Here is a 22,095-nt window from a genome sequence, read left to right as displayed (position 1 = left end):
TATATATATATATATATATATATATATATATATTTTACTTGTGATCCGTACAGCCGTTCAATATGATATGCTGTGCATCAACAGCATTACAAATGCTAGAAAAAACCCAGAACATTATAATTAGTAGTTAACTTCAGCAGTGAATAAGTTTTGATTGTTGGGAAATGGTTTTACGCTGAAGGACGCGGGACACACGTGAATGTCGTGCAACCATGGTCATTTCGCACCTGTGCGCGTGGCGCTTCCGAGTAGCAGACAGGCAGACATCTGTCAAAACTCGTGTTTTCGTGGCCTGTTAGTTGAGTTTGTTTAGAAGTGTAGTTCGCCGGATTAACTGAGCTATGGGGGACTCCAATAACTTAGAAGTCCTGGTGACGGAGCTTAAAGCCGAAATCGAACGCTTGAAGAAAGGTGAAGCAGTTAATCCGCGGGAAAAAATTTCCCAGATGAGCTCCGAGGTCGTAGACTCAAACCCTTACAGGCAAGTTTCGGTTCTTGATTTGGAGATGTTATTCACTCGCTATCTGCTACGTGAACTGCATGTCGTTCGTGACTTGTGAAAATTATGCTCATCATTGTCGGTTATTTGAACTGCCTGTTAGCAGTGCACATACGCTAGTTGCAGTTAACCGGTGTCCAAACGGTCACTTTTGATCGCGATCGGGCCTGATCCGAATCGAATGTCTTCATCGTGATTAACTCCTTTACTCAAGCTGCATAAGGGAGCCAATCACTGTTGGGAAACTTGATCGCGGTCAGCAGTGCACTGTGTGACACCGCTTGCATGCTGAAGTTGTGGCAGTTTCTCGATGTCGATTCACTTATTTGCGCAAGATAGGGAAGGGGGGCAATCGCAATCGAGAAATTTGATCCCGAATGAGGCTCGGTCGCGATTGAAGGGGCCCGTGTGACACCCGTACAACAGGTTAGTAAATATTCGACGTGTTACGCGTATCGAACTCAATTGTTTACCGCATTTTCCTGAAACCCCACGCATTTTTCACAGTAGTGGGCCGTAGATCAAAGTTACATGTCTAAAGTTCGCGCCAGTCGAAGTAGCAAGTTTCATGTTTTGTTTTTCGTGCTTTTGTGCTAACTGTTTTCTGTTTGTCTTTCCAAGCTGTCTGCCCGAATTAGAATGGCTGCAAATGCGCTGCAGATGTTCATTTCATAGCCAATTCCTTTAATTCGACTTGTGTTACATTTTCAGCCGTTTGATGGCCCTGAAGCGTATGGGAATCGTCGATAATTATGAGGCAAGTCGTTCACAACATAATTTTTGACACGTAATCAATGCCCATATTTCGCTTCGCTGTGCTTCAACTCGTTGTGTCTTTGCCCACAGGCCATTAGAACTTACACGGTAGCTGTTGTTGGTGTTGGTGGTGTTGGGAGCGTAACCGCCGAAATGCTTACAAGGTGTGGAATAGGCAAGGTGAGCTTTCATTTGTTGAAGTTACCATTGATTGATTGATTGATTGATTGATTGATTGATTGATTGATTGATTGATTGATTGATTGATCGATCGATTTATTTTGACATCACAGAGCAACATGAAGTTATGAGAGGTACAATGTAGTGGAGGAGTCTTCTGGGTTATTTTAGGCTGTTTGGATTTCTGTAATGTGCACACAAATCAGTTTGTGCATTTGTCGCTGTGCCTATCGCAGCCTGGAATAAAATATTTCACCTCGTGCTCAGCAGCCAGACGCCATAGCCACTGAGCCACCGGTTACAGAAGTTATCAATTCACACACTGAAAGGAACATGTTGAGTTATTTCTGCTGTGACCAAGACAACCTAAAATGGTACATTGATATTTTTTTCAGTCACGAGAATGTGGACTGCTACTGTTCATGGCTAATGACTTAATATAGTAATAATACATTATATATCAGTTATCATGTAGCCTTGTATGTAAGGCTATCAGGCTGTGGTGCGTTGCCCACTGAGCATAGGTTGGCAGCGAAATAGGAGCTCACTCAGACTCACTCAAGAAATATATTTTGGCCTTGGGGCTCACTCGGACTCAAACTCGCCAAACTTTTCTTCAACCGGACTCACTCGGATTCAGACTCGCTAAACGTTATCTCAACCGGACTCACTCGGACTCAATCTCACCAACATATCACTCAGCCGGACTCACTCAGACTCACGGCTTGACCTGAGTCTGAGTGAGTCGACTTATGAGTCTATTAACGTAAAATTAGCTTTTTTGATTATGGTGCCAATGCTCTTTAATGCCAATATGTCACATAATCGGCGCTCTACTACACGCCTTTTGATATTGTACCTTCACATATGAGTTATCAGTGGTTTCAATCCAGTAAAGATATTTTCATGAAATACGCAACTCACACAAGATATTTTTGTCACGAACTTACCGTGAAAGCAAGGGCAGGTCATGGCACCCCCCCCCCCCCAAACTCACGCCTCTGATCAATAAGTATTGAGGTGGCACATGAATGCTAGTGCATTGAGATGTGTGAATAAACTTGAGTATAAACGTAAGCCGATATAAGGCTGATAGTAATGCTGAAAATGAGTAGATAGGACCATTGGTCGGCAACAGAAGGTGGAGCTCACTCAGACTCACTGAACAAATATATATTGTGCTTAGGACTCACTCGCACTCAGACTTGCCAAGATTTTCCTTATTTGGACTCACTCGGACTCACGGCCCGATATAAGTCTGAGTGAGTCAACTCATGAGTGAGTTCCGACCTGTGCCACTGAGTAAAATGATTGCTCTCAATTTTAATTTTCTGGGTTGAGTGTGGCACTTGACCTGCCTGGATGGTCTAGTGGTTATGGTGCTTGACTGCTGACCCCAAAGGTTGCGGGATCGAATCCCGGCCGCGGCAGTTGCATTTATATGGAGGCAAAATGCTAGAGGCCCATGTGCTTATATTTAGGTGCACGTTTAAGAACCCCCAGGTGCTTGAAATTTCTAAAGCCCTCCACTACAGCCCCTGTAATAATCATACTCTGGTTTTAGGATGTAAAACCCCAACAATTATTATACTAGTGTGGCACTTCAATTGCGACATGTCAGAGATTCACGGTGCACTCTAAGCAAAACTGAATCAAGATGGAGCACATTTATATATTGCCTCTCTCAGGTCAGTCAGTTTGTTGGTCTCTCATTCCAGTATGGAATTAAACTCCAGGCAGGTTTTTAGTTGTAACAACTGATTAATGAGACCAGTTGTGAATCATGTACAGTGATTTAGTTATGTGTACGAGTTTGCCCATGCTTAATGGAGGACCAGAGCTTGTTTCTGCAGGCTTTAGAGTGCTATGCAAAGTGGCAGAAACGCAGGAGAGTATTCTGTAAGAATTCACTCCATGGACTATCTGTTTCTGTGCACGCTGATTTGATGTACCTTGAAAGCTGATCATAAGTGCTACCCATCATAACTGCTGCTGTTGAGCCCTGTGCAGTCAGCACGCACTTTAATGGAAAGTCTTGTTAGTGGACTCTTACAGAATACCACCCCTGGTTTTGTTGCATGTGCTGCCAGATTCCTAATCTGATAATTAATAAATTTGTAACACCTGTCAGAAGTAATTTGTGAGTGATTGACCAACTTCTTATATTGTAATATGTGTCAGTACGTTGTAACTGACATGAACATGTGCTCTTCCTTCAGTTATGGATTTTTTTTTTCAAGTTTCATTCTTTTGCTGTGCTATACTATACACCAGGATAAAATGAAAAGACTAGGCACAGGTGTGTACAAACGTTGAAGAGGGGGACCATCAGAAATGTTCACGCCCAATGTACTTGAAATAATATTCAATAAGGCTATGATGAAGGCTAGTTGAAAAAACTCGACACACATGTTTATCAACTCTTTCTGTTTTGTCTTGGTGTAACAGTATAGTGCACCAAAAAACGATGCCATACCAGTGGTGTAGGCAGAAATTTGTTTCGGGGGGGGGGGCCGCCCCCTTGATCCGACATGGGGTCCAGGCTGGTAAGTGTGGTCGAGTGTCATTTTGTGCTCTGTATCCCATGGGAGAAAAAACGCCAGGCCTGCACAGAAAGCACAGTACAGTCACAGCGAAAGCTGGAAGAGCAACATTTCTAAAGCCTGTTGTAAACTCTCTTGTGGCTACTAATGCAAGTACACTAGCAACATACCCACTATGCCACAAATCATAATTTCAGGGGGTGGCGGGGTGGCACGGGCCCAGTGTGCCACCTTCTGGCTACGCCACTGTGCCATACCAACCAGCCCCCGTCAAAGGCTCATTGAGTTTCATAGTTCTTTATGTGTGTGTATGTGTTTAGTATTTAACAGTTTTATTGCCTAAGTGGCCTAATTTCTGTGAATCTCACAGTTACATCATAAAGGTTCTATAGGTTCATCTATTGATATAGCATTGTTATTTATAATACCTTATTCACATTTTAGCCAAAACTTCAGTGGTGTTGGATCAGTCCAGGGAAATTTGAGCATGTACCATCAGCAGTTGAAGAAATGTGAACAGAAAACAGGAACTAAACATGTGCTACAGTGAAGTTCATGAAATGTGCGATGTGATTACTGCTTCATAGCCTACTGTTAACTGCCGTGAGGTCATTCACCTATCATGCAGAGGACAATGCCTTTGTGTGTTGTGTGCACCAGTGAACAAAGAAACAAAATGGTGTTGTTCGATGTGCTCAAAACATGTTTGAATTTGTGACTGACAGTTCATATTTGATCAGTATGTTGTTTAATTTGATGTACAAAAATTTTAAATTAGTCTTCCGATTTTTCATTGCAGCTCATTTTATTTGACTACGATAAAGTTGAGCTTGCCAACATGAATAGGCTGTTTTTTCAGCCGCACCAAGCAGGTATGAGCAAGGTGGAGGCAGCTGCCAAGACACTGCAGTATGTCCCTTTCAGCTTTATAGATCGGACGGATTGCACTACATAACTAAACCCCAAGTGTTTACCTTAACCTCTGTCATTCCATCCTTTGTTTTAGGTTCATCAACCCTGATGTAGAGTTTGATACGTACAACTACAATATTACAACTGTTGAAAACTTCCAGCACTTCATGGACACTATCAAGTAAGACAATTTTGCCAACACCACAGAGTGAAAAACTGCAGTAGATGACAACTTTAAACTTTGAATTAAAAGCTATTAGTAGTAAACATGTTAATTTTTTGTGCTGTATGTTGCACTGGGTATGTTATCACAACTGCCATACATATTGTAGTGCTTCTAGCGTAGGGAAGAGCTGCACGCAGTGATGGAAGTGCTGCTCTAATTGCTCCAAACTGCTCCAAAAGAGAAATGCTGCTCCATGCTGCTCCAAACTGTAATATTTGTTAGTAACTGCTTCGAACCAGCTCTGAAATGGCACTGGTAAACTGAAAATAATGAATAACCGTATGATCATCCAGCGAGCCCAAACAAAACCAAAAACAAGCTGTATACTATCATCCTAGTATGCCGCATGTACTATACTAGCTGCATACTATCATTGTCAATATATATCTCATTTAGCAATATATTTTTACCTGACAAGCAGACTATTTTGGTGAAATGTGTGCGAGATTAGTTCAATATCATACTGATTAATAAATGCCGTTGTTACAAATGTGATGTGTGACTTACATTTATCGCTTTCTCAGCTTTGACCTCATTTATGCCACAAGAACAGGCACTGCATAGCTAGCTCATTGAGTTGCTTTTTCTTTAATTTTCAGTGCAGGCTATTTTGGTGAAGTATGAAAAGAACAGATTGCTTTGATCTCGTACCATTTACAAACTACTTCTTTGGTGATGGTCATATGTGATTGTGGTTACTTTTATAATTTGGTGTTCAGCTTTATCGCTTTTATATAATTTCTGCCACAAGTACTGGCATTTTAAATGTATAGCTCATCTTCCTTAGTGTTCAGTGACCATCCATCTACTTAATTATGTTTCTTACAATTAGCACTGGCTATTGTACGTGTAATATATTTAATAATAGATATTGTTTACGAAATGCTTCAGTAATGCTTTAAACTCCAGGAGTTGCACAGAATATTTTGCCATCAGCTCCAAAAACACCGATTGCTGCTCCAAAGCAGCATTTTTTCTGCTCCAGAATCTGCTCCAAAAAGCAAAATGTCACTTCCATCACTGTGCACCTGATCCAGTCACCTCCAGCTAATTTTTGCATGTGCTGCAAAAGTTGTTACTGGCACTCAAATATGGTGCCAATGAGTAACATTGCATGCAAGTTGGCTATTGCTTTTATTTGTTTGTATTCTGCTTCAGAACCATTAGCAAGTAAACATGCATTGGTTATATGAAGACAGTGTTGCATTATACAGTGTTTTTTTTTTTTTTTTTTAGACAATACAGATTTTTTATGAAAATCCTACGACAGTAAGCCTCTTGCCGTTTTCGCACATGAACTCTATGTCGAGGCAAAAAAAGCTTTGCCGCAGTTAAAATGACACTGTTTGCCACTGATGAGTGCGTGCCAATTTATGGCACAACCATTTTTTTTTAATCACGAAAGTTGCACGTAGTTCGAGATATTCATCATCGAATTTCAAGGGCAAAATCGAAACTGATCGCACCCGGCGCGCACAAAGTGTGGCGGAACGCCGCGACGTCACGTGACAGGGAAGTGACGAAATTCAAATGAAGGTGCGCAGAAGCAGAATCTGGCCAGAAAAATAGGCAAGCGTTCTGAGATACACAAGTAGACAGCTTTATGTCTGTGTGCGATGGGCGCTTTGCGCGATCAGTTTCGATTTTGCCCTTGACATTGAATGAAGAATATCTCAAACTACATGCAACTTTTGTGATTTGTAAAAAATAGGTATGCCATAAATTGGTATGCACTACAACTTTCTAATATAAACACTTGCCCTCAAGTCAATAATTACAAAGTAGAGCTGTGCGAATAGCAAAATTTTGGGTGCGAAGCAAATTCGAATATTGAAGTGTGAGTGCGAATCGAATCAAATATTTTTCGAATATTTCTCGAATATTTATAGAATATTTTTCTAATACTTTGAAGCAAAATTGCAGAAAAAGAAAGTTAGAGAGGATTCCTAACCATATTCTTATGAGATAGCAACATGAAAGTGTTCCTTTTCGCTAGGCTGATGAAGCACTGGTGGGGTAGTGTTTCATAGTTGTCTTATCAAGAATGAGGTAATGTAGAGGCCAAATTCTGCTTATGTACATGATTTAGTGCAACCAAAGTGTTGCCGACAACAGTTTACACGTGATAGGCAAAGATGCCATTTCCTCAGCCTCTCCTCCTCTTTCAACTTCTTGGACAAGAGTGTGCTCCCTTCAAGTCCGGAGTTCCAAAGCTGCCTCGTAGAGGTCGATATATAAGAAAATCTGGAATTTTGGATGCTAAAAAGCTTCGGCGTCCGATTTTTCGGACTTCCTGCCCAAATTTCAGGCCCAAAACATTGAGCCCCCAACTCTGCCACATCTTTCATCTCCATGTTGGAACCAGCGTTTTCTTGAGTTAATACATTTGTGACCGTAGCGAAGCTTGAAAGGCAGCTTTGCCACAATACCGGGGTCTGATGATGTGAAGCATATTGAAAATGTAGGGACCACTTCCAATCGGACGTTGACTGTGTCTTCGCTAAGTTCGACCGTAACGGAGCTTGAAAGGCAGCTTTGCCGCAATACCGGGGTGTGATGAGGTGAAGCATATTGAAACTAGGTATGTACCACTTCCAATCGGACGTCGAGTCTTGGCAAAGTTCGACCGTAACGGAGCTTGAAAGAGGTGAAGCATATTAAAAATCTGAAGGGGTCACTTTCGATTGGACGTTGACTGTATTTGTTTTTGGGAAGTTTGAATAGTTCGAATAGTACAATTCCAGTGCGAATCGAATCGAATAGCAAGCACTATTAGAAAAATATTCGAAATTTCGAATATTCGCACACCCTTATTAAAAAGTTAATTAATGAGTGTTTGTTCATTAGTGGTAACAGTGTCGTTTCAACTGTGGCAAAGTTCTTCTGCCTCGACGTGGAGTGCGTGTGCGAAAACAACAAGAGCCTTACTGTCGTAGGACATTTATAAAAAATCTGTATTGTCTAAAAAAAAAAACACCCTGTATATGAAATCACAGCACAGATTTCCGTATTGCTGCAGTACTGAAAAGCAATGAGTGAAAAAAGCAGCAAAAAAAATGATGAGAAAGAAGAAAAGTTATACACGACAACACTGTCTAGTTCATCTTATTTATCTTTGTCTTTTTTCCACTGGTTTCTTTCACCCACTAATATGAACCAACTTGCCTGGCAAACGATTACCTTTTTTTTATCAGTTTTCGAATTTTGTCGTCATTGCTTTGAAATCTTGACATTTTCTGCTACATGTTATACGGGTATGCAAAATGCTATCCACATTAACTTTTTCCTGCTTATGAAACTTCTTCTTTTTAATGCTTTCTTTGCATAGAGCCTTTTTTGCACATAAATGGGTTAACAGTTATATTGACTTTGTATAATTCGCTGAACCTGTAAAGATGCTAATTTTTATTATTGCTTTCTGCAAGTGTAATGGTCATGGATTTATTCCAGGTAACTTTATGATACAACTACTTCATTATGCTTCCTTTGCTTCATGCATCACAAGTGAGTTCTGTTACATTGCCGCTGAAGCTGCTCTGAGCATCCCCTCTGAAATACTACTGAAATGTGTGGCTGAACATAGTTAAAGTGCTCTTGCTTTTATGCATGTGCATTATTTAAAAACAAAGATGCTGTGATCATGTGGCTACATGACTATATTTTGACTCAGTTTTAGCAGAGTGCTTTGATAATTTTTCTAGAGGACTCGGGTTTTAGTTTCAGCAAATGGTAAGCAATTGACGAGGTAAACTGTCCAGAGAAAGCAGTAAACAGTAGGAGTTTGAATAAATAACATTATCATACAAACTTGCAATTTCTTATTCACTGCTGTGTGTTGTAATGGCTGCAAATATCTGCACCCCTAGGACTGGCAGTCTGCAGGGTGGTCCAGTAGATCTTGTTCTCAGCTGTGTCGACAACTTTGAAGCACGTATGGCTATCAACACGGTAAGCATGTGAGGCATCACTACAAATATACTTTGTAAGGCTACAGTTGTATGTTGTGGCAAATTTTACTTGTGTAGTGCATGCCTTGAGTTAATAATCTCATTCTCTTTTCTATTATAATACTGTTAAATTCATTCATATTTTCTATTACATAATACTGTTAAATTCAGTTTCACTTTTATGGCTGTAAAAGCATTTTTCTGTTACATTTGATAAAATTTCTCAAATTTCAGTGCATTTACTTATTATGAAGCAGACTTGTAACTATCACACGATGCTAAAGCAGAATTACTGGCTCTTTTCTTTCATAGGCCTGCAATGAACTCAACCAGGTTTGGATTGAGTCTGGTGTCAGTGAAAATGCAGTCTCTGGCCACATACAGCTTGTAGTCCCAGGTGAAACAGCGTGTTTTGCTGTAAGTAGTCTGAACGATGTGATTGAGTTGCTTATGCTAAATGTGTAGTTCTAGGCTTATGCCCAGAAAAACTGCATTATGCAGTTGCGAGTAGAAGTTATTTGGTTGCGTACAGTTCTGTGTTATTCATGGATAAAGAGTGGAAGTATGTATAACTGACAGAAAGGGTAGGGTCGTGCCATACATACCTATTTCAAGAAGTACACATGTGCCATTGCCTTGTGGATACCACATATCATTGAGTCACTAACGAATGCTCATGCCATTCTTGACATGCGCTGTCCGCTTCCAGGGCACCATTCTGTGCCCCTTGGTGCATTGTGTGCTCGTGAGCTAGTACACCATGTGCTGGTACAAATATAGAAAAGGAAGACGTTGAAAAGCAAAATGAAATGTCATAAGGCTGTTGCATGCAATATGTCAGCTGAAGGTATAACAAGTTACGTGCATAACTACGTTATAATGTGCAGTAGCCCCATTTTCAATTGCCTAGGAGGAACAGGCATGGCCACTTTTAATTGTGTCTTTACATTTCAGTGTGCACCTCCCTTAGTCGTTGCATCCAACATAGACGAAAAGACATTGAAACGGGAAGGAGTTTGCGCTGCGAGCTTGCCTACTACAATGGGCATTGTTGCAGGATTTCTTGTTCAAAATACCCTCAAGTAAGTCGTGAATAATCAAATTAAGCGTATACATTAAAGCTCCTGATTGATTGATTGATTGATTGATTGATTGATTGATTGATTGATTGATTGATTGATTGATTGGTTGATTGATTGATTGATTGATTGATTGATTCATTCATTCATTCATTCATTCATTCCTTGGTTGTTTAATTGATCTGTTGTGTCATGGTCAAGGACTTACAAATAATTTTTACCACTTGGGGTTCATTAAAATATGCACTATACACGGGGAAAACTTTTCTTGGCAGTGCTGTGGAAGCTACAGAACCGAATTGCATGCCTGCTAGCACGCCAAGAAATAATACCTAACTTTATTGATAATTTTCTCATTTGCATTGTTCAAATAAATGCTGCTTTATTTATTATGAGACTAAACACTACGGGAAGTTGTACGTAAAATTAAATTATTGTTCACTTTACAAGAATTTCTTCTTTTCTTTCATTTCTTAGACAGCACCACGTTTTCTGCGCACCTGTTTTCCGAAATAAACATGGCGTTCCTGACGTGTGTTGGTCCATGTGTGGCTGCAAATTGGCCGCTTATTTTCCAAGAAAAACATACTTGAAATGTGACACTGAAATGTATGCTGAACAATTGAAATGTCTCTCTCCCATTCACATTTTTCATACATACGTTTTTCTAAACGTGTTAACGCTGCGAGCAAGGAAAGTCGAAACTGCACTAGAAATCTAATGCAAGCTGCCATACTACTAGCGGAGTAACACAAATGTGCGGAAGCCCCATCTCCATAGCCTTTGCTCCACTGCCAAGATGAGCTGTCCCCGAGTATTGTGCTCTTTAAGTGGCCATTTTCGCAATACACCTTCATCCAAATGTGGCCATAGTGGCCGAGAATCGAGGCTTTGGCTTCATGCAGCTGCTTAGCAGCATAATTCTGTCCTGTCTGCTTTCTTCCAAACCACTTTTGTGCTTGCCTTCGCAAGGCAGCATAATGCCATAGCTGCTAACACTTTGCTGCAGTCCTTCACAGCTTTTGTTGCTGTGGCTAATACTTTGTTATGACGCTCAGGTAGACATGGCAGGCTTAAATTGTGTGTGTTTTCTGTCTTATCCGCTGTTGATTTTATATTTGTCCAGTTTGCCGGCTGTGTGCTGAATTTGTCAGGCTTGCACACCAGCTTCTTGGAATGGAGTTGTTAGACCAGCTTTATGGAATATACCATAAACTACTGTGCAGAGAGAAATAATGTGCCATAATAAGATTTTAACTTGTATGCGTAACATATATTGACAACAATTAGAGAAAGGTGTTATTTAATGTAGCAGTTAACATCCAGCCTTGCTTTTTTTTGGAGAATCAGTCAGTAGCATTGCATGTCAAGGCATTTTCTCCCTGTGCTAATATTAAAGGGAACACTTGCATACAGGGCATGTTTGGATTTCGCCCTCTTGCAAAAACATAGTGGCTTAGATTTGCATAGAACTACTGGTGGTTGACAGTTCAGCCTCTTATTGACAGACTGATGTGGTGCATGAGCAATGTTTTCCTGTCCACTTGCTGTGAGAGGGCCAGCAAAATGAAAGGTGCTTGTTGGACTGTTCTCTTTAACAGTGGACCGTACTGTACATCTTAGATAGGCCCATTGTTGAACACTAAGATCTTGTACAGTTTCTGTCTCCGACATAACTGCCAATTCTTCTAAATTTTCTGTAAAGTTTATGAATTCAGTCTGATTTCATGAATTCTGCACCGAATTTTCTACAAAAACAATTTTTTTTTGCAAAGAAGTCTTGTCTGTTGCTCCCCTAACCTTCCCTTAAAACTGGTCTGTCGGTGAAAGTATGCAAGACCAGCACTAGCAGCAAGCAAAGTTATGCAGACGAAGTCGTCCAGCAGTTGCTGACAAAGTCATGGTGATTACTATATGCTGTGCGAAGGTTGCTGGTGCTTTTAAATGCGAAGCATTTCTTAGCGAACTTCTGCGACTTTGAGCGTATCTATCTATCTGTCTATCTATCTAGCCGCCTACGACCTTGTGCTCTCCTGGCCGTTTCGTTAATCGGATGTATACCAAAATTGGTGTGTCATAACATGGCCTTATTATGAACATAAATGACAGGTCATATCATGAAAATCATGACACGCATGTCATGAACAGCGTGATTTACATTGCACGGCCTTTGGGCTCCCTGGCCGTTCCGTTAATCGGATGTATACCAAAATTGGTGTGTCATAACATGGCCTTATCACGAACATAAATGACAGGTGATATCATAAAAATCATGACACGCATGTCATGAACAGCGTGATTTACATTGCACGGCCTTTGGGCTCCCTGGCCGTTCCGTTAATCGGATGTATACCAAAATTGGTGTGTCATAACATGGCCTTATCACGAACATAAATGACAGGTGATATCATAAAAATCATGACACGCATGTCATGAACAGCATGATTTACATTCCACGGCTTTTGGGCTCTTGCGGCCGTTCCGTTAATTTCATATATACCAAAACTGGTACGGCGTGACAACAGTTCATGACGAACATAATGACAGGTCCTAACATGCAAATCATGACGCGCATGTCATGTGCAGCATGATTTACATGACATGGTCTCGGGGCGCTCGCGGCCGTTTAAATGAAGGGATACATACGAAAACTGGTATGACGAAACATTTCTGTATGACGAACATAACTGACACGTGGTAACATGAAAATCTTGATTTGCATGTCATGTATGACATGATTTACATGCCACGCTCATGGCGCACTCGCGGCCGTTTCGCTAGATTGATATACACCAAAATTGGTATTTTGCGCTGTGACTTTATGAAGAACATGAATAACAGGTGGTAGCATGAAAACCATGACATCCATGACATGTATGTCATGATTTACATACCACGCTCGTGGTGCATTCGCGTCCGTTTCGCTTGCGTGATATACACCAAAATTGGTGTTACGCGACACGACTATATGACGAACGTAAGTGAGACGTGGTAACATGATAATCATGACATGCAAGTCATGTACGACCTGATTTACATGCCACGCTCATGATGCGCTAGCGGCCGTTTCACTAGATTGATATACACCAAAATTGGTATTGCGCGATGTGACTGTATGAAGAACATGAATAACAGTTGGTAAGATGAAAACCATGACATGCATGTCATGTATGTCATGATTTAATTGCCACGCTCATGATGCATTCGCAGCCGCTTCGCTAGCTCGATGTAACCAAAATTGGTATTGCGCGAAGCGACTGTATGACGAAGGTAAATGGGACGTGGTAACATGAAAATCATGACATGCATGACATGCACGACATGATTTACATGTCATGCTCATGACGCACTCGTTCCGTTTCGCTTGCTTGACATACACCAAAATTGGTATTGCGCGACGCGACTGCATGACGAACGTAAATGAGAGGTGGTAACATGGAAATCATGACATGCAGGTTATGTATGTCATGCTTTACATGCCGCGCTCATGGTGCATTCCCGGCCGTTTCGCTAGCTTGGTATACACCAAAATTGATATTGCGCGACGCGACTGCATGACGATCGTATATTAGAGGTGGCAACATGGAAATCATGATATGCAGGTTATGTATGTCATGATTTACATGCCCCGCTCATGGTGCATTCCCGGCCGTTTCGCTAGATTGATATGCACCAAAATTGGTATTGCGCGATGTGACTGTATGAAGAACATGAATAACAGGTGGTAACACGAAAACTATGACATGCATGCCATGTATGTCATGACTTACATGCCAAGCTCATGGTGCATTCGCGGCCGTTTCGATAGCTTGATATACACCAAAACTGGTATTGCACGATGTGACTGTATGATGAACATTAGTGACAGGTGGTAACATGAAAAACTATAATATGCATGTCATGTATGGCATGATTTACATGCTCTACTCATGGTGCACTCGCGGCCATTTCGCTCCTTTGATATGCACCAAAATTGGTATTGCGCGATGTGAGTGTATGACGAACATAAATGAGAGGTCTTAACATGCGAATCATGTTATGCATGTCATGTACGGTAGGATTTACATGCCACTGTCATGGTGCGCTTCCGGCCGTTTTGTTAACGTGATATATACCAAAACTGGTATGGCATGACACGAGTGCGTGATGAACATAAGCGACAGGTCATGCATTTATATACCAGATTATGTGTTTCATTGGCATGGTGTACACTAGATTGTGCATGCATGCGTGCGTGGCAAACATGCGATATATGGTGGACTAGATGCCATGGCATGAATGATTTCAGTTGGCTCAAAGACAAACAAGGCGATGTATGCAGCTCTTTGCTGGCTGCTTCGCATTACATCGATTCCCACAATGCGTGGGATCTGCCGAATTTTTTTTGTAGCATCTAGACATAAAGAAATTGTTTATAAAGGGTGGTTATATCCCTGAAAAGGCATATATATGCTCAGCACAAGCCTTCACAAATGTTTGTGCTTCTAGACTCCACTTAATTTGTTGTTTTGTTACTGTGACTTATTAATCTTAGAGTACAAAGGTCGGCAGATATGTTGCAGCTGTGTTTGCTATCAACAACTATACTTACACGTAGTAGGCATTGTTTACTTTAGATGCCATGGATAGAAATTACGTACATATACATAGCTTGTATACTGACGTGCACTGCAAATCTTTCCAGGTATCTTCTAAAGTTTGGCACAGTGTCCCACTACCTTGGCTACAATGCTCTCCAGGACTTTTTCCCAACAATGCAGATGAAACCAAACAGCCAGTGTGACGACAGCTTCTGCATACAGCGTCAAAAGGAGTACCAGGTGACGCTTCATTCGAAATTATGTGAAAGGGCCTCTTCAGAACATTTAACGATGTAACAACATAGTCCACTCACTTGTGAGATCATGTTATAATGTACATCCAAACTCGACATTAAACCACTAAACTGACAAGCAGTGCCTAAAAAATTTGCACGACCCTTCCTGTGGCTGCTACTAGCATCATGCATTTGATTGGCCAACATAAACCTCTAAGAAATGGATGTCGGCTATAGTGCTACATATTTTGCAGTTTGGCAGGACAGCTAAAACAGCAATTAACATAAAAAATAGAATTGCAGAAATGGACTGCATAATTGCAGCAATGCATGCATGACAGCAAATTGCTTGGGCACACACACAAAAAAATGTTTAGTGCCCGAACGAAACGTTATGACAATCGCTTTTGCCCTCACCATTGAAGTGCTGCAACTTCCAGCATGCTTCAAATGCCCAAAACACTAGGAAGCCACAAAGATGGCAAAGCAAAAAATTTTGTTCTCAAATTTTTTTCGGTGCTAGGTGTTTTTTTCAAAGTGCAACAAATTTAAATTTAGACGGGATGTGTTGCTGAACATTTCACAAACTTCTCATCTGAAATATAGCAAAAAATATGAGCTCAGCTAATTAATGATCTTAGGATATTCCCTTGAAGACTCCTCACAATGAAAATCAGAATTTCATAAGATGTTTGCAAACTTCTGCATTGTTTATATGCCTACAGTTGACAAGCTTTGGCAGAACCATCCTATGAATGTTTCACATTTACATATTATCTCAGGCACAGCCAGGGGTACGTATTGACTGGCAGAAGAGTATGCTTGGACACAGCTTCAAAAAGGTTAATGTTGCTGATAAAAGCATTTCAGAGAAACTCTGACTGGGGTAAAGGCATGACACCATGCCTTCTCACAGTACATTGTTACAAAACCATTACAGAGCTCGTTAATGTACATTGCTTTCCTCTACACCACTTAATTAGAATCCCACTGCAGTAACTATGGAAATAGCAAACAGCACTGGTATATTTAACAGCCAAGCCCAATGAACACTTTCTAAGTAGTAAACACCAACAGCCATGGGAGCACTATTTCTAGGCAGAGACGTACCCACTCAGAGCAGCTGCAAGGACGAAATCCTAGTTTTGTCCATTAGCTAACGGCTCGTCCTGAATACACACCATTGTTTACTCTTAAACATTCTTTCTTTAAGCATTCTACCATCAGTACTAAATCTTGTGATTCTGCAGTATTATCTACTTAACACATTCTGGCATGTGTGGTAGCCTCTTCACCACATATTTTCACCTGATATTTTCACATTTAATAAGATTCTTAATAGTGCACCAATGGTCTTTCCACTAATGGTCACAGAAAGAAGGAGTTGTGCTAAATGGTCAACAATTTCACATGTATAGTAGGGTGATTCCACGTAAGATCGAACAAACGATGGCTGGTCGACCTCTCAAATTTATTTCAAAATTTTATATATTATTGCCTGATGAGTGGAAAGAAGAGATCCGCAATTTGTTTTGCCGCCAAAAATTTTTTCGAACCACAGGAAATCAATAATGACGAAAAGGTGGAGTGGAGCGCTCATCCGCTCTGCTGTTTTGGCCAAATTTCGTTATGAATTGCACAAAATATATTAAAGTTAGGTAGCTGAAATTTATTTACCTAAATATATGCATGTTTTTGCTTCTACTCAGGTATTTTTAGTTTTTATGTGTAGTGTAGATGTTTTTATAAAAAACCTCAAAAATGGCCCAATCGGCAAAATTTTCTTTACTTTGAAGGTCTTTATCTCAAAAAAGCCTTGTAGCAGAACGACAAAAATTCTGCATTACGTTCTTCGTATGCTTATCTACCAAACTGCCAAATCTTGTACTTATATAACTTTTCAGTAAAGAGATATGATCGGGCTAATTTCAAGAAAACACCGAACAATGAAAACTTCTGACGACAATTAAAAAAAAACCCCATTTTTTAAATTTCTTAAACTTTGTCCACTTATTCTCCTTCACATACGCTTTCACAATCATTAAAAACATGTTGCATAATGTCGTTGCATTGATAGTTACGGCCCCTCCAATGAGACCCTTAGGCAAGGATGGGCAATTCCGACTTCTTGCCCAGCAAGTGTATAAAATGCAGGCAGGATTGAATTTCTTTTTATTAAAAGGCCAGCAGGTACCTAAAAAGGTGTCGCCGGCACTGAAGACGTTAATTTTGAAAATATTTGGTCACTGCAGCGACCACGAGCGCGGGGCTACCGATCAGGCGCGCGCGCACCCGAGATGCTCGTTGTAAGAGACGGCGCAGTGAGAGCTCGTTTTTGCGTCCTCAGACCGATTGAGTTCGAAACAGCAACACCTCTCGGGTGACTTGAACGCACGTGCAGCGGTAGTCGCAGTGATCTGGTTAATTGCGTCGATTTCTTTTTCAGGGGGCATAAGAATGTCATCGTTAAACTGTGCGTTCCGTGAAGATCTTTCATTGCAGTGGTAGCAAAAGCACGCGTAGCACAAGTAGTCCGTCTCACTGACAGTCACTGATCTTTCGGGCGTTAAACGTTCCTTCAAAGCATTTATGTCTAGGTCGGTAACTGCGAAATTTTGGCTTCTTTGCAATAATTAAAAGAGTACTGACACGATTTTGAGACATCGCAAAAGGGACATTTTTTGATTCGTTGGTATGCAGTGTCCACGCTGTCCACACACTGGAGTCGGAGAACACGTATAAAATATTTTAATTTGACTTTGAAGTTTTCGTCGCTGAGCATTTGCAAGCCAGCCACACTGCAAGGACATTACCCCGACAAGTCAAGACAGTTCCTCCGAGTTCGCGAGTTCTGCATCCTGCATGCAGCCTAAATAGTAGAAATCACTGTCAGGGTCACTGGACGACAATTCACTCATCGTTGTCTATTGCACCACGAGCAGATGACGGATTTGCCGCTAGTACGTCGCAAATTTCTGTATCTCCGTGACGTCACACTGCTATAAAACGACACTGAGAAGCCACCCCCTCGATATCGAAACCGAAAGTGTCTTTTTAAGGTGGCGTTAATTAAAATATATAGGATGCATTGCCAGGCACCACAATAGTCGTTTTAGGTTTCTCGACACCAGTATTTTTATTTAGAGCAACAATCCGAATTTTTTAAAAATTCGTGTCAGTACTCCTTTAAGCTTCTTGTGCTTCAAAAGGTAGTCTCCACAATAGACTCATTCAGAGCTATACTTTCTCGTCATGAGACGCACAGGAGGAGTAGAGTAAGAGCAAAGCACAAGAACTATCCGCGCCGAATGAAGTGTGTTCTGAACAGCGCACCGAACGCGCGGCCAGTTCACGCCGTCTGCTGCCGACATCTAATATAGACAAGCGCATCCGGTTACCGATAGTTTTGCTTTTCTTTCCTTTGACAATCCATATTTTGCTTTGCCACTGGAGCGCCACGTTCATGCTTTCCACTGATCGCAACTGGCGCAGCGCAGTTTCTGTGGCAGCAGCGTGCGTAAAGCGAGAGCTCATAGCTCCCTTATAGAGTTTTCCTCTTGCTTCCATCTCCGCCGTGTTATCAGCGCCTAGCTGAGATGCGGGCAGAGGGCGGATAGAATAGCGAAGCTCCAGTGCACGTGCGTTCAAGTCACCCGAGAGGTGTTGCTGTTTCGAACTCAATCGGTCTGAGGACGCGAGAACGAGCTCTCACTGCGCCGTCTCTTACAACGAGCATCTCGGGTGCGCACGCGCCTACTCGGTAGCTCTGCGCTCGTGGCCGCTGCAGTGACCAAATAATTTCAAAATTAACGTCTTCAGTGCTGTCGACACTTTTTTTGGTACTGCTGGTCTTTTAATAAAAAGAAATTCAGTCCTACCTGCATTTTATACACTTGCTGGGCAAGAAGTCTGAATTGCCACTCCTTGCTTAAAGGTCATATTGGAGGGGCCGTAACCTTTAGTGCAACGACATTATGCAACATGTTTTTAATGATTGTGAAAGCTGATGTGGAGGAGAATAGGTGAACAAAGTTTAAGAAATTTAAAAAATGGGTTTTTTTTTTAATTGTCGTCAGAAGTTTTCATCGTTCGGTGTTTTCTTGAACTTAGCCCGATCATATCTCTTTACTGAAAAGTTATATCAATACAAGATTTGGCAGTTTGGTAGATAAGCATGCGAAGAACGTAATGCAGAATTTTGGTCGCTCTGCTACAAGGCTTTTTTGAGATAAAGACCTCCAAAATAAAGGAAATTTTGCCGATTGGGCCATTTTTGAGGTTTTTTATAAAAACATCTACACTACACATAAAAACTAAAAATACCTGAGCAGAAGCAAAAACATGCATATATTTAGTTAAAGAAATTTCAGCTACCTAACTTTAATTTTGTGCAATTCATAACGAAAGTTGGCCAAAACAGTAGAGCGGATGAGCGCTCCACTCCACCTATTCGTCATTATTGATTTCCTGTGGTTCGAAAAAATTTTTGGCGGCAAAACAAATTGCGGATCTCTTCTTTCCACTCATCAGGCAATACTATATAAAATTTTGAAATAAATTGGAGAGGTCGACCAGCCATCGTTTGTTCGATCTTACGTGGAATCACCCAGTACTAGCTTCTTGCTACTTTCTTAGTGCCTTGCTCTGACACTTGTTTTGTGCGTATTATTTGTGATTGCGCTTGACAACATACTCATGCGTGATTTTTTGGTTTGGTGGAATTCAGGTTAGGGAAGCAGCTAAGCCACCTCCGGAACCCGTTGAAGAACAAAAAGAAGAGGTGGTCCATGAGGACAATGAGTGGGGTAAGTAAATCTGCTTTAGCCACTTTTAATAATGCAAAATGCTTGAAGATATTAATTGTTACAACTTTACTCAAACATGAACAAAAGCATTTGCAAAATATACGTCTTGTTTGGGAAAAAAAGCATGAAGGTGGCACTCTTTCAATGTGACCTTCACATCGCGCCCCATTGTAAGTGCTTATATATTTTTGTTAAAAGACCTACATATTTCATTGAAACATACAAATGAACAAGCAAAAAAAACCACCAAAGGTATTACCAGTGATGAATTTACATCAGTGCAAAAAATTCTCAGCACCTGTGCAACAAGAGTACAAAATTAATAGCAGTGTTGCTGCTCTAAACATGCTGGTAAAAGTCCATGCCTAGAACAGACTCAAAGAGTGTTTAAAAGACAGAATGATATAAAGATGACATAGTACACTGCACTGCACTTACAGCCACTGTTTATTGCAGTTGAACTGCAATATATAGGAAGCAGGATCTCCATGGAGTACAAAAACAAACCAAAAACATAACCAAAAACAAAGTCATCTGAAGTAATGTGTTAGCAGACTGTCACACGTTCAAGAAGACATGGTAGGCATGTCACTGTGTTGGTGAACATGAAATGCTTCACTTACCTCACAGGCATGTTGCTCTTTACATTGTCCTAAAAGTGTTCACTTTTTGCGAATTGTTTGTGAACTACATCTTTTTACAATGTTTGGCTATTTATTACAATGTCCAGTTAATGACTGGGAACTGAGCCTAGTGAGTACGCACGCTCTCTTAAGGGGGTATGGTAGGATAGATCGACCAAAAACACAATTTTTTTATTTCATTACAAAAAATAATACACACTCTGAGGAGCAAAACCGTGCATTGGCGAGTGCGTAGAAGTTCTCCAAGCCATTTAAAAATGGTGCCACATATAACATTCACAAAAATGAAAGATGGGTGCCTTTATGTGTTTTTATTATCTGCAGTTTCTATATTTCCTGTGCGAAGCCCATCAGTTCATAGTTTACAATCATCTGTCTTATTATTCTGTGCATGTTGTGAGGCCTCTCACTTTTTTGTAATGTGTTGATTACTTTGGTTATAAATTTTCTTAGCTCATTTTGTGACAGGATTGGTGGTTGCTGTTTAAATTTCCTATTTTTCGCTAGTTGATGAGAGCTTTCTTTCAGGGTGCAGTGAAATTTGCAGTTTTTCTGTCTGTAGCATCATTCACCAAAAATTAAAAGAAAGCAGTACTATAGACCCTCAGTTAATGGAACTCTATTAAATGGAATTGCTGATTAATTGGAACAACTGTCGCTAATATGATTGCTTCGTACTTGAATTCTGTACTCTTGTTCATCTCCCAGTAAATGGAGCATAGTATGCTGGTCCGTTCAGGTTTCGTCTACTGTAGTTACTGCAAGAAGATTTAGCCCGTACAGTCAGTATTTACAGCAGGAAAAGGGTTTATTGCCAGCACAATTTATTTTAATACGTACTGCTAAATTGACCAATGTTAAGGTTGGTCATTATGGCATGCCTCTTCCATTTCATAGAGTGAAACGTATTGAGAAGGCCCTTTCATTGTTCGCAATCTGTGAAAATTGCACGGGCCAGTCTCAAGTGTGCATCTAACAGAAACTAAGGGGCTTAACCATTTTTTTAAAAGCCCAACTACAACACATGCATTCAATGATACCAAGACTTCTTCCATCGTGTTTGAGTTCACAATCAGAACTGTACCGAACTCACTTGCGTAATGCGAATTGTGAGGAATGTCAGAAGTTCATCCATGGCCTGTGTACAGATGGTTCTCGACTAGCAATTTTTTGGACAAGGCTAAGTAGAGGGCACACAAAGCACTGTGCCCTCTTGACAGTGCTCGAGAGCATGTCAACAGATTTGTGTGCTCAAGTGTGGCTCAAATGTGCAGGTTCTAGGCATGCAGTATTTTCCTAAAGCAAAACAGTAACAGATATTGTAGGGGTTGTTTTAAGTGAGATCAGTGCCTCCTCTATAACTTTCAGTGCCTGGTGGATGGGGAGGAGAACAAAAGGCGCGACCGTCGGCGCGAGTACAACCGGTCACCGCCAGGCGCCGCCACCCAAACAGGGTTTCGCGGTCTTTCGCTCGCTGCCCGCGCATCACTTGCGCAGGTGCGGCTGCTAGTTTCGTTTCCCGATTTTCTCGACTTCAGGATATCTTGAGATGCTGACAATGATCGGTAGAAGCAAGGCCTACTCGACGGCTAAGCTCTTGAGCTCGCTCGCAACAAACACAAGACTTGGCAAAACCCGCAGTTGCTGTTGGCACTCGGCCGCGGAGCAAGCTTATACAAAACCCGATT

At 41.0% G+C, this 22,095-nt stretch overlaps 1 protein-coding gene across 1 annotated transcript in view; it reads left to right on the top strand.

Annotated features, from left to right (window-relative positions):
• Positions 1–240: 240 nt before the first annotated feature.
• LOC119378921 (ubiquitin-like modifier-activating enzyme 5) overlaps positions 241–22,095 on the top strand; it is a 29,391-nt gene continuing 7,536 nt past the window's right edge. Inside the window, exons 1-10 of the mRNA XM_037648004.2 lie at positions 241–481; positions 1,211–1,256; positions 1,346–1,435; positions 4,778–4,887; positions 4,985–5,071; positions 8,983–9,064; positions 9,376–9,480; positions 10,018–10,145; positions 14,827–14,962; positions 19,685–19,763. Coding sequence (XP_037503932.1) covers positions 342–481; positions 1,211–1,256; positions 1,346–1,435; positions 4,778–4,887; positions 4,985–5,071; positions 8,983–9,064; positions 9,376–9,480; positions 10,018–10,145; positions 14,827–14,962; positions 19,685–19,763 — 1,003 coding nt within the window. The 5' untranslated portion in view covers positions 241–341. The remainder of the gene's footprint in view (positions 482–1,210; positions 1,257–1,345; positions 1,436–4,777; positions 4,888–4,984; positions 5,072–8,982; positions 9,065–9,375; positions 9,481–10,017; positions 10,146–14,826; positions 14,963–19,684; positions 19,764–22,095) is intronic.

The sequence above is a fragment of the Rhipicephalus sanguineus genome, chromosome 1 (assembly GCF_013339695.2).
Source record: "Rhipicephalus sanguineus isolate Rsan-2018 chromosome 1, BIME_Rsan_1.4, whole genome shotgun sequence".
Lineage (NCBI taxonomy): Eukaryota > Metazoa > Arthropoda > Arachnida > Ixodida > Ixodidae > Rhipicephalus > Rhipicephalus sanguineus.
The sequence above is the reverse complement of the archived record's forward strand: the minus strand, read 5'-3'. Positions and strand labels throughout refer to the sequence as shown.